Here is a 13,589-nt window from a genome sequence, read left to right as displayed (position 1 = left end):
TGTCCTTAAAATTAAAATACATTTGCGATAATTAAGTATAATTTCAAAATAAAAAATGCGATATAATTATAAACTTTTACTTAGGTGATAGATTTTTATCATTCATCCGTACAAGGCTAACATAGTTGTAGGCCTACTAACCCAGATTGGCCTATTGTAGCCGTTTATGGAGTCGTGCGCAAATCAATGTTTACATTATATTTTGCTCAGTTTCGTGTGCAAAGAGAAAAAAAGTGGGCGATGTCGCACTATTATATCTGTGTCCCAGCTCAACCCCGCTGACTCACTCTAGTTTGGCGGGCCTACATTCACGGTTAATGCCTGTTTCAAGACAGCTCTATCTCAACTCCTGTGTATATTGAGGTTCAAGCATCATAAAGACCTGACAAAATGCCCAAATGTCCGAGCTGTGGTAAAGAAGTCTACTTCGGTGAGTAATGTTTCGTTTCTGTCATTTACGTGGAACAGCTTTTTAATCTGCTGATCTTTTTTTTTCTTCTAATTAGTGGAATGTCACTGACTTTTAAAAAAAAGGGGGGGGGGGAGTACGGTGGAAAAAAAACTAGAGTTTCTATAAATCTCTACAATTTCCATGTAGGCCTATATAGATCTATGTTGGAAACAAAACAAAGTCAAAAATTATTTTTTAACACACTAGATTGAGTCCTAATGAATAGACTCAAGATCAAGATCTTTAGGCATCACTGGGACGAGGTTGGATGTGGGACAAGATACCCTCTCAATTTATATAAGCAATAACAAAATGTTTTAAAAGCTGTAAGACCAGTAAACGTTGTTTTTTTTCATTTGGATCTAGGAACTAACAATCGTTACCAACCGTTCCTATTTCATGACATTCCTTTACACAAATGCTTTATATCACATTGCAATAAATAACCTCGAAGTAAAAAATCATCTTTTGTAGAAACAAAGCTTATAAAAGGGAAAGGGGAAGAAATGCAAAATCACTGCCACATATGTCAATGATGCAGGAAGGAGGTCTCTTTTTCTATATAAAATAAAATAAATTATCAATAAGTGATTAACTAATTGTTTTTGTTTTTTTTTTACTGATTTATGTATCGCATCGACTGTAACTAATTATTCGAAATTTCAACTTAGTCGGAGAATGGGAAGTGGAAAAATAACGTGTACAAAACAAAATAAGGGATAACTCCAGCTATAGCCACATCTCTCAATATGTAGCATTTATTTTCCTTATTCGATACAGTACGAGAATAATTAATTTCCAAGAATTAATTAAATAATTGGTTAATTTTTTGATTCATATTTTGTTAGGTACAACAAATAATTGTAAAGTTTAACTTAACCCAAAAAATGGGTGTGGGAAAAATAACGTGTACAAAATTGTACCAGATCGAGAGACAGAAAGGGCAAAGTTGATATAGGCCTAAGCTTTGTAAACATTGCTAACATTAAAGAGAAATGTAAAATATTTGTTCAAGACAGTAAAGTAATGGGAAAAAAAGAATAATTATTAGCATTCCATCATATTATTTTCTTGTTTCCTTTTCATCTGTCTATTAATTTCAACGACCTGTCATTCTGTATACTTTGTAGTTCTATATCTGTTTTGTCCATTTCCACAGCAACTATATCATCTACACATGTTCATTATTACACACACACACACACACAAGACGTCGATGAGATTTGTATGAACGTCTTTCAAAACGAGATGATTAATGATAATTGGATTTGGAGCTGTTGGGATATAGAGTAGCCTACGTTTATGTACTTTCGGCGTATTTAGGGTAGACTAATATATTAACAAAGTAGAATAAGTAGATCCACAGGTTAGGTTAGAGTTTCTGTTAGGGTCTATTTATAATTTTGTTTTCACGTGAGATGTTCTACATCAGCACAAATGTTACTGAATTGAAAAAAAAAAAAACAGATACACCTAAATCTGAGTGGTGGCCACTAGGAGTGTTAACAAACTAGGGCCAAAAGTGAACACAATCGTAGCTTATTAATATTCCACGTGAGCCTATCTCTGCCTCTCCTAAATTACATACAGTCTAAAATTAGCTGACTGGATAGAAGGGGAAAAAAGCTAAACAGTACACTTTATAAAGTCGGCTAGTCTACACCGGAGATGACAACTATGCAGTGGATGTCGCCTAGAATCAATAATTGTGTTGACTTTTCCTTACTAACCGCTTAGGAATGTTTGCTAAGTTAGCAGCACAATCCTATTTGCAGTCTGGTATTGTAACTTGCATGTGTTTAGTTTTTATACTGCTGCAATTCATATGCAGATATCTAAAGCATACGTCACGACTTCCTCTCAATACAAACACACGCACAATGTACAGAGACTCACGGACTGAGACAAAATAAGAGTCAATATTATACTTGGTCACATTGCTCTTGACCAGGAGCACTTATACTTCTAACGTCCATAAAGGACGTCTGTAACCTAGATTACATTTTGTACAAGATTAGACTTTGATTACACTTTGTTAAAGGTTTTACTTTGTCAAGTTCTTGCATATATTTGTTATCACCAGTCAGGATATCCTTAAATAGCTCAAGATGACCTAATTATGCTACGTCTGTAGTTCAGGTCAAATAAATTAAAAATCGATTTGTTTTGAACTAACAGAGGACACATATTTATTTTTTGTTTTTGTTTTTGTTAGTCACAAGTAGTTTCGCTATGTCTAAGGTGGTATAGTTATTGACTGTCTGAAGGTGACCAATAGTTTAAGTCTCGCTGCTTCAAGTAATTAATGCTTCTCTATTAACTACAATGGACTTAAATATAGGTACTTTTTTTTTTTTAACTAATGAACATGTTACACAAGTGTAAGGTTTCATAGCTTGTACTAATTGGGGAAACAGTTATTGTTCCTGGAAGTACGTATCGTTAACAAGTCATATGTGCATTAGAAAGAGGAGGGGATAAGTCAGAGATAAGGCGCGTTTCTTACTGCTAGGACTGATTCGTGCAATAACTTTTTTTTGGGGGGTAAACATTGCATTCTTAATATGCAATCGGTTGCCTGAATCGAAACCAATCGTTAGCGAATGCCTCAACACTGACCTGCAACGTCAGAGCCTGTGTGCAGTTTAGACCAGTATCTCGTTGCCACGTCACAGGCCTTTTCGACGTGGCAACGAGCTATTGGTCTGAACTGCCCAAAGGCTGTGATGTTACAGACCAGTGTATAGGCATTCTCTAACGATTGGTCTAGCCCGAATTCACTATTGAAACCATTGAATCACCATAACAATTAGTAGAGTTCAAGTGACTGAGTAACGTGCACGACTTGTTTGACACATAAAATGTGTAGGACGTAATTTTCTTTTTTGAAGTAACGTCTGTAATCTATAAGATTCTCTAATAATGGCTAGGTTATCATAAACACATGTATGATTGATGTAATAGCCTTCAGTTGATGTTAGGCCTATAATCAAACTGTATATTACACAATTGTACGTCCCACGCTGAGAACAAACTTTAGTGTTATAGGCTATGTGTTTCTTAACTTGATAGTAAACAAGAACTTAAGATTGAGTAACCTGTTATGTTGACTTACGTTTGTACTGTCTCTGACACCAAGAAAATAGGGAGGACCCCTACTCAATAGATTACATATTATAGATACCGGTATATAGAACAGTAGAACTAATTGATTGTTGCTACCCTTCGATTCTTTCAAGCCAACAAATAAAGAACAGGAAGTTAAATTTCAATGTTCACTTCACAATTTGATCGATCAAAGGATATAGTCTTTATTTTCTTAATGTCAGTATGCAGCACTTTATAACTTTCTAATAACGCGAATTCATTTTTTGGCCTACATTTTCTCCCTCCCTTAAACTGAAAGGAACTGTTTTCCTACCGTACTACCTCTGCAAAATTGGGCCTAATTTCTCTACAATCTTGCTTTACTGTTTTCATACCGGACTACCTCTGCTAAATTACTTTCTCTGACCAGCTTTCTTTAGTTTTCTTACCGTACTAGCTCTGCTAAATTATTTTCTTTCACCAGCATTCTTTACTGTTTTCTTTCTGCAATACCTTTGCAAAATGACTTGTGGCTTTTAGAGGTAAAAAAAAAAACATTGCCTGGAGGTAGATCTAGATTCTAAGTACTAATAGATCTAGTAAATAAACAGCAATAGTCGTTAATGTCACAACGCTGGCCTTCGAAACAATTGAAAGGGTCACATTTATGACACTATTAACGGTAGGACACAGTTCATGCAGTAGTGTCAACGCATTATTTAACTTTAGGGCGTGGTCACTTAAAGGGAGTGTGTAGTCATGGTAACATAATGCATTCACACTGCACTTTGCTATGGGTTGGCGCGAAAAAAAAAAGTACAAGTACATGTACTTTAGGCTCCATTTCTGCATTTTTCGCTTTTGTTTTAGTTTGGCCGATATCTTTCTCATGACTCCTTACTTAGAGTCATTAGACAAAGGCGGATGAATTTACACCGAGTTGGTTGAGTGCGGTTTTGTTTACATAAGTCTCCCCACAGCTACCCTGCCTTACACCCAATAGTTAGGCCCCTATATATTCGTATATATATAAAGGTTGAGTGTTTTTTTTTTATTCTTTACTTTGGTTTTTCCTTTTAAAAAAATAATTAGACACTTCTTTTATACCTTTTTTACCAAGTCTGTCTGAACTTAAAAGGCTATGAAATCACACTCCTCTTGCTTGAAATACTAAGACTTGTAAAATTTCTCCCATTTAGTTGTGTTATGTGTCAGTGACCCTAAGAAATCTGGGTAGTGGCCTAATTTATGTCAATAGCTTACAAGTGATGCGTTGTGGGTGTGGTCACGCCCATTTCTGCCCCGCCCATGATATGAAATGTTCATAATATATTGGCATTGTTTTATAGTAGACCTAGCCTATAAAGACATGTATCAGTTATGAAGTGAATAATAGACCTCTATAGATTTAGTTCTTTAGGGTGTTTTAGGATAGGCCTATACGTTAGGACCAACATATAGGCCTAGATCTAGATCCTGATGATATTTAGATCAAGTCAGTCCGTTAGTCTCGGTCCGGATCCGTACTTGTTGGACGTCTGGAGTGGGACTCTCATGTGACGTGATTTTTTAAATGTAGTCATTGTAATATAAAATATCTCTGTGCATTGCTTAGCAAAGATTAAAACTATGCGGGTCACATAGATGCAGCCTACTCAATTGCTCACTCGATTCGCGCATTACCCTTAATTGTGTCTAATAAACGAAAAGACGTGACTTTTGTTTGGGCTCTTTAAAAAAGGGAATAGAATGGCCTGATAGGTCCTCTCTGTCTTGGGAACTTCCGTCTTCTCCCAAGCGCGTTCCCAGATGGCAGATAGATGAAACACCCTTACATGTAAGGGCTAGCTGTGAATGTAAATATCAAATCAACAGCCGCTGATCAGCTGTTTAGCAGTGATGGAGGATGAGGTGCGGTATTTCAGTGGTTAGGATATGCCCTTAAAACATCTCAAACAGCTAGGGAAAGGATTACATAATGTGAGTATAGGGCGCTTTAACTCTAAACCCCCGAGTAGGTGAAGAACGTTTGCTACAGATAGAACTATGAAGACTGTTTTGTCAAATGTTATTAACATGTTTCGGATGTTCCTTCAGAGTTGAAGATGATTTAGGCTACTTCCTAGAGTCCAAATCTCCCGCAGGACGACGGAGGATGGGAGCGGGCAGGGTTTGAACCCGGGACCATCGATAAATCCAAACGACAGCCCAATGCGCAAACCGCACGACCAGGCAGCCATCTGTCTACGGTACGTGTACGTGTCTTTACAGAAGAGTGGCAGCAATGAGGAAAATGCTCGCGTTTTAAAATTTATGTAGCTACGCATTCACGAAATAATGGGCAAGACATACTGCTTTCTTTTGTTATGTCATTATATTTACCTCATGGTCTATTGTTTGGGCATGTGACATACTATAACAATAGCTGCGCTTTTCAAAAGCAAACATTGACATGTCATGTACTAAAGCCCAACCTACGTGCTCTGTTTAGTCAGTAGGCCTATATTTGGAACAGAAGCGGGAAAGGGAGGAAAGCCATAAAAATAGATCTATGGAAGTACGGTTAAAGAAAAGGTGGAAGTTTGGTTCCTTTAAGCGCGCATTCAGAATGTCTCTTTTAAGTAATCTTTTAACATGTAGGGCCTACTCCCTCTCCGATGAAAGCTATGAATGAACAATTTATTTATATAAAGCATTTCATTTAGTTAGACCTATATGAAGCAAGTGATAAATACCAGAAGTAGCTAAAAAAACAAAATCAAGAGTTCAGACTTAAGGTCTTAACATTAGAAGTTACGGTAACAAATAAAAGCATGGCTTCAGTCTTAGTATTTAAACACAGACGTGTCAGTGTGGGGAAGGTCTCTCATTGCCTACATGTTTACATAGTCAACCAAGCAAGAAAGTTCACTCTTAGAAAATACATAGCCTAATCTGCTACTCACCCCTTCTAATAGACATTCATACATTCTCTAGTAAGATAGATCTAGGGCATTCTAGGCCTAGTCAGAAATGTTCATTTGCCATCAGTGCAGAGTGCTCGCTCTCTCTCTCTCCACTATTTAGTTCAAAAGTCTATTATATAGAGAACGTCTACTATGACGTTTTTTTTTTCTTATTACAACTTAGGTTGTGCAAATTATTCATGAGTTAAAAAATGACTACCCTGAAATATGACAGTTGGCTATATGTATAGCTTTGCGGAAAAAAATATATTACTAGTTAATTGGCCAAACAGGGAAAAATTCTTGTTAGACCTTTATAATTATTCAAAATATAATCTTCTTAAAATTAAATTTAATATGGAGGTCTAGACAATCTATATCTTAAAGACCAACTGAAGAGGTTTTTATCGAAATTGAGATAACTATTGATTATGAAAGTAGATGGTATCAAATATAGTTCCTAAAAATTTGAGTTAAAAGAAATACATATTTATACTAGATAAAGTCATTTGGAAGTGTAAAAAAATTAACGAGATTTGAAATGGCTCTGTCATGGCCGAAAGCGGAAGTGACGTTATAGTATGGAAATCACGGGAAACTGTCGAGCTCAAGACACTAGATCTAGCTAGACCGCCTAGAGGAGTCTAGATCTTGTTTTTTGTTATTAAGACCAACTTAACGTAGACAATTTAGTCTTATTACTAGATTGTAACTAGATATGGATTTAGATATCTAATAATAGATTTTTAGCTACATAGATCTATATTTTTTTTTACTAGTCTTAGTTTAGATGTAGATCTAAATCTAGATCTGCTAGTCGTAGATCTAATTTAGTATAATATATATAAATAAATTACTATAAAAAATAAAAAAAAAAAAAAAACAATAATATAGGAATATAAAAATATAGTCTTATGACTTATATAGTGACTACTGACTAGCCTAGGCTTTAGGGCTAGGTCACTTCACTAGTGGTCTGTAATATTAATATATAGATTCTATGTCCTGGGGAAGTTCTGTCTAAATCTTTAGTTGGTCTATAAAAGTCTATTCTTGTTTTGTAGTAGGGCCTACTACAAGATTTAGAAGACTATTATCACTTATAGTCACTATAGTGTCTATAGTAACAATAGTTTTTAGAAAGCATATAATTTTTACATATCATTCTTAAGGAAGGTATAGATCTAGATTTATAAATTAATAAAATCTAGACTTAGTAAACTCTTTCATCATTAGACTCCAAGAATTATAAGAATTAAGATAGATCTACTATAGACCTTTATAGTATATAATCTATTTATATTCTAGTAAAGTAGCACTAGATTCCTCTAGGCTGATATTAATGTTTATATTCATTTAATATTACTTAATTTTTCATTTATGTATCTATTACTAAATAAATATATAAATATATTTTTTTAAATTTATTGTAGAAACCTGACATTGGCTAAAAGATGATCTGATGCGTCCAACAGTGGATGGCTGCCTGATTGTGTGTTATGCCAGCTGGACTGTTATTTTATAAGACTGTTGAGCATCTTTTACTTGCAAATCTAAAAGCTGATGCTATGACACTCAATGGCTTAGAAGAAATTCTGTCAGTTTTATATGGTTATGACAATAATCTTTAATAAATAAGTCTTATACAAGGACAATAAAGATTATTATTATTATTATCATATTTTCAGTTGGTTTGTTTTAAGCTAACGTTGTCTTAAATTTTTAGAATTAACAAATTTGTTACATTTTCTTTATAAATACTCAAAAGTGAAAAAATATTCTTTTGGATACATTTCAACTTTGTGGGACATGCCCTTTATATTTAATGCAAGCATAAAGTTATAAGGCATTATCTTCGATTCCGAAGATTAAGGATGAATGCAGCATATAATTTCTCTTGATCACACGAACCCAGTTGCAACTTATATATTTTGTCATATCTAATTCATTATACAGACAAACCAGTGGTTTCTTTGGCATATAGGAAAGCAGATTGCCTTTGAAAGAAACAGCTGAAAAGCTCTGACGAGCTTGCTAAAGACAGACGCAGACGACGAAAAAAAAATTAATTATTACAAATGCGGAATGCATAGTTTGATTATATTTATAAATTAGTTAATGAAATGTAAATATTTCCAGTAAGACACTGTTTACAAAGATATTTTAAAGAAAATTTAGCACCCAAAAGTTATTTAGCCAGATAAATAATTTAATATTAGAACTTGAAATATTTAATAGCTTGAACCTAACTGATCAAATATATTACCTCAGCTGTTTCTGCTCTTATTATCTTATTTAAATTAAAGTATTCTGATAATATTCTAATAGTTATAATGTTTTTTGTTTGGACAATAAAGATTATTATTATTACTTTGAAAATTTGTTAATATAAGAAAAAGTAAAAGTGAACTATTAGTTAGCAATTCTGCTTTATAACAGCATTAGCAAAAGCAAATTGAGCTCTTCATTGCTATCAGCTTTTCATTGAGCTAACTGCTTCCAATATGGGGATTACTCTTAAATTTTTAAATCATATAAGTTAAGGAAGCTGAATTTGTACTTAGTGTGTAAGTAACTATCTAGCTTTGACTTGTTTCTCCCCACCCCATCTCTACACACAATTACACATTATCATCCCAAGGGCATTTGAATAAGTGAATTCCATTAGTCAAGGAGCTGTTTCTGCAACCATAGTTTCTAGCATATAGATCTATTTAACTATCATCGTTATCAGAACGAAAAATACCGGTAATTGAAAGAATTGGTGATAAAAAAAATTGCAGGTGTACTGCACGATATGGTGGACAGAACACTGTGTTGTGGTCAAATACTGGGTACGCATGAATGGATCTAAGTTAAACCGGCTTGCTAATTGTGATTAGCTTACACTCATAGTCATAAAAAACCACACGTGGACTGTAACAAGAGGTATAGTAGACTGATCCACGTTGTACGGTGGACTAAAACTCGATACTAGTACGCTTGATTGGATCTAGGCTAATCCGGCGAACATTAATTCGCTTACCTCTAAATTTAGTAGCGTGACCTAGTTTCCAAACTATGACGTCACGGACCAGTGTAGTGAGGGAGAAAGACATCTCGAATGGCTACGAGATTAAGACTTTTTAGTGTCCCTAAAACCCACATTAAAATGCTAATATCTCATTAACGGCTGAAAAGTTATAGAAAATATTTTGCATACACGTTTTTTTAAGCATTATATTACAGAAAACAAGTATTAAAACGGTTTCTGTGATTGACCCCAAAACCTCTTCAGTTGGTCTTTAAACACGTGTACGTCAGCGGGTATTCCCGCATGTAGGCCTATTCATTAAAGAATTACATAAAATTTAAAAAAAAATGGACGTTCCGGATCCCGTAACATTTTGTGCATCGTTTTCTAAGTCTGGATCTATAGGCCTATCACCAAACTAGAATATATCTATGTCTATACCTGAATTCAGTATTCTAGACTGTCTTTTAATGTTGCCATGTGTGGATCTGGATCACCAAACTAGAATTTTATATGATGCTGAGTAGATTTATACATGTGGTTAACCAAGATTCCCCCCCCCCCCGGTCTGCACACATCATTTCTCGAGTGTAGGACTGAATACAATCCATTTTCTATTTTGTCACTCTCCTGTAACTGTTGCCCCAGCTGTCGTATACACACAAACCACTTAACAGTTTCAAACACACATGAAGCCTAGACTACAAGCACAGTAGCCTACGTTTAGTTCTAGTGTCTCTGTTTTCTTTTTCCCTTGTGGACATTTTGTCGCGGACATTCTTGACTGTAAGGAAACGGACCAATGAAATCAGTAACGAAAGTTTCAGTTATTCAGATTCCATCTACAGATAAAACAATCATCTTGAGTGTGGCAATTTTCATGCACCATTCTAGTAACGAATTCCACGAATTGCTTCTTTACCAATAAGAAAAATATAAAACCATTTTCCCCACTTTTTGTTTTCAAAAGCAATAAATTATTTTGGCAATGCAATGCTAGTAATAATTTATCATTTACACACTAGATCAATTGTTATCACCCTTGTCGTAGAAATTGTTTATAAATAGTACCCATGGTCTATATTTAGATCCTAACAAACGTCATCTTTGTACATTTCAGCCGAAAGAAAAACGTCTATGGGTAAAGACTGGCACCCAGCTTGCTTACGTTGTGAGAAATGTAAAAAGACACTAGCCCCAGGAAGCCATTCAGAGGTAGCAACTGGTTGATCGCTTTCTGTGTATTAGAGTTTTAGTTCTTTTTTTGTATGCTACGTTTGTAGATATTTTTTTTTTTAAATTGTGTTAACTAGAGTACAAAGTAAAAGTTCATTAAATATAGATTTTATAAAAAGTTAGTGTTAACTTCTGTTGCTGCACTAAAAAAAATTCTTTAAATTTAATTTTTATTATGTTTTCAAAATTTTACTTAAATTTAAAAATTAACTTATGCCTATATCTCTATATTTTTATTACGCTATTAAATTTGTACACAAGTTACAAAGGAACTTATATGCCTTTCACACTATTCTGAGCTCTAAATGATAACATCTAGTAGCAGCACTAGACTACTATTAGGGCCTCTATGTTCATGTCAAGTGTCATCTTGGTGCCTCTGTCACTACTAGGCAGTGTTGCCAAGCTGTAGCTCTAGGGTTCGAGTCCTCATTAGAGCTTATAGCTGCCTGGTTGCGTGTATTATGACATGACTGACGTTCAGTGGTCACAAAGATCCCTGGTTGGAACCCTGCCTGCTGCCAACCCCCGTCGTCGTATGTGAGGTTGGGACTTGGATGTAATTATGTTCAGAATCTGAAGGAACATCCGAAACATGTTAAACATTACACAAAATGTCTTCACCTCTCAATATCAACCATGCAGCTGCTAATTGCTACACGTCATGTTTTTTTCCCCCCACTTGTTTCAGTACTCAAGCTTCCAACTTATCTAGAGCATCAAGTAACAATTAAAATGTAGCTCTGATCTCTATCCATTGCTTTCTCTTTGTTTCTTTTTTTCCTAGTCCTTTGAACCAAACTGTTAAGAAAAAAAAGTGTCATTCCCTCTGGAAGTTTCTATATTTGAACTTAGGTTTCATTTGTTCCTCAAAAAAAGAAATTTACTTCTAACACAAACCTATTTCAGTTAAGCAGAGGATGATGGCAGGTAGGGTTCAATCTCGGGACATATAAAATAGCAGTTTGTGAAGTGCATTATTCAGAGCAAGGCATGGACCAAGTAACTTGGTTATTGTATATAAACAAGAGTATTTGCTTTGTTTGCAAACAAAAAAAGTGTTTTTTTACCTCCAATGCAAATAAAGCATTTTTTTTTAATTTTCTTTTAATGTTGTAGACAAAACTTTAAATTCTATTACATTATGATTATTTCCACAGCATGAAGGTAAACCTTATTGCACAAAGCCATGCTATGCTTCATTGTTTGGACCTGAAGGTAAGTGGAATGCTTTTAAGAACATGCCATTTTAGTTCATTGTCCACTATGACTACGATTTTAAGCATAATTTATATATATATGTATATAAAATACAATACATTTGTTGTAGTACATTATTTCATTAGGTGTCATAAGCTTTTCAAACATTACAAACAATGTTTTTAATACTTATAACACTCTGAGGTATTTATATATATAATAGTTCTTTTTTTTTTCGACAGGATTTGGCAGAGGTGGAACTTCAGGGGACAAAGCCATTTACACCAAGTAGATTAAACTAAACAGCCAAGGCTTATCTCTCTTGGTTTCTTATCTCAAACTCTAGTTATTCCATTGTAGCCTAGCTGCTCTAGTTTCTTCCCTAAATTTAGTCATCATTTAAAGAACAGTATCCATGGCTTAGTACAGAACAAACCAACATGAATTAAGTCAGGATACTTGTTTATAACAAAACATTAGATACACAGAATGTAACAGTGTATTCAACTTCCAAAAGAGGTATCTCTTTTTTTTTGTTTTCGTGCCATTCTGTAAGATGTATATTTCAATGTTTTTTTTAAATGTTATCATTAAACATGGTGCTTCAAAGGTTTTGCCTAATCATTCCTAGATAGGCTTATATAATGACATAAAAATGTACAGAGTGTAGTTCTTGTTCAACATTTTTATAAGAGCTCTTGTGATTTTAAAACAAATTTCCGCTTATAAGCAGAAAACTGTTTTATGATTTTTTTTTTTTTCCTGTTATTTTGCAAACAAAAAACGTTATAGAAATGAAAGTCTTTCTTTGAAGTTTTTCAATTCACCTACAAAAAAAAAAACAATTTAAAATTACTGTATGTCATTCTTACACATTTATTATATATTTGTATATTTTACTGAAGTTTTGTTTTTGCACTATTAAAAGCAATAATTTTTTTTATTGCAACCCAGTCTTTCATTATTCCATTGTTTTTTCATTGATGAATCTTCAATTTATTAAAGTGTGAGTATGTAATAATCGATACTGGTACACCATGTACTTACAAGGTTTTTATTTTTGAAAGCTGAATGTTATTTTTTTGGTGTGTGAATGCAGGACCAGTAAAACAAAAAACAACAACTTGATAAGTACAACCTTCTCAAGTTTTACTAAGTCATTTGTTAAGTAGCCACTTAGAAGTGGATTAATTTTATGATTAAACTAGTTGGAGGCCAGTGGCTAAGTGATAAAGCGCTTGGCTTTTTTAGTGTGCCACTAAGTCCAACCAGCTCTAATAAATAACCTGACATTAGTTTGGGAAAGTAAAGGTAGCTGGTCATTGTGCTGGCCACATGACACCCTAGATAACCATGGGCCCTAAAGATTGCAAGGTCTTATAAGGGTATTTTACTTTTACTTTAAACTTGTTAATTCTATAAAGAAAGAAATATAGCCACAATTTTTAAAGTTTTTTTTCTTCAGAAAATGATGCTTAAATTCATCAATCTTATTTTTTTTTTACAAAAATAAAATCATAATTTCAATTATGAACAAAATAGTCTGAATTTAATGACATGCTATTTAAAGGTACAAAAAAGAAAGTTTTAATTTTTGTAAACATAAATCCCATTCCGTCATAATTATTTACTATTTGTTACTAATAGTTTGTAAAAT

The 13,589-nt window shown here is 34.0% G+C and overlaps 1 protein-coding gene and 1 long non-coding RNA gene across 2 annotated transcripts; both read left to right on the top strand.

The window, feature by feature from the left end:
- The first annotated feature begins 243 nt into the window (after positions 1-243).
- Positions 244-12,886, top strand: LOC106058877 (cysteine-rich protein 1-like). The gene is made up of 4 exons (XM_013216391.2): positions 244-430; positions 10,617-10,711; positions 11,893-11,950; positions 12,175-12,886. The coding sequence occupies exons 1-4, from the start codon at positions 391-393 to the stop codon at positions 12,222-12,224; spliced, it is 243 nt and encodes an 80-aa protein (XP_013071845.1). The 5' UTR covers positions 244-390; the 3' UTR covers positions 12,225-12,886.
- Positions 439-8,159, top strand: LOC129924630 (uncharacterized). The gene is made up of 2 exons (XR_008776644.1): positions 439-7,191; positions 7,917-8,159. It is a non-coding gene; the product is annotated as an uncharacterized LOC129924630 (long non-coding RNA).
- Positions 12,887-13,589: the final 703 nt, after the last annotated feature.

The sequence above is a fragment of the Biomphalaria glabrata genome, chromosome 2, assembly GCF_947242115.1.
Source record: "Biomphalaria glabrata chromosome 2, xgBioGlab47.1, whole genome shotgun sequence".
Classification (NCBI taxonomy): Eukaryota; Metazoa; Mollusca; class Gastropoda; family Planorbidae; genus Biomphalaria; species Biomphalaria glabrata.
Note: the sequence above shows the minus strand (reverse complement) of the source record. Positions and strands in the feature narration are given on the sequence as shown.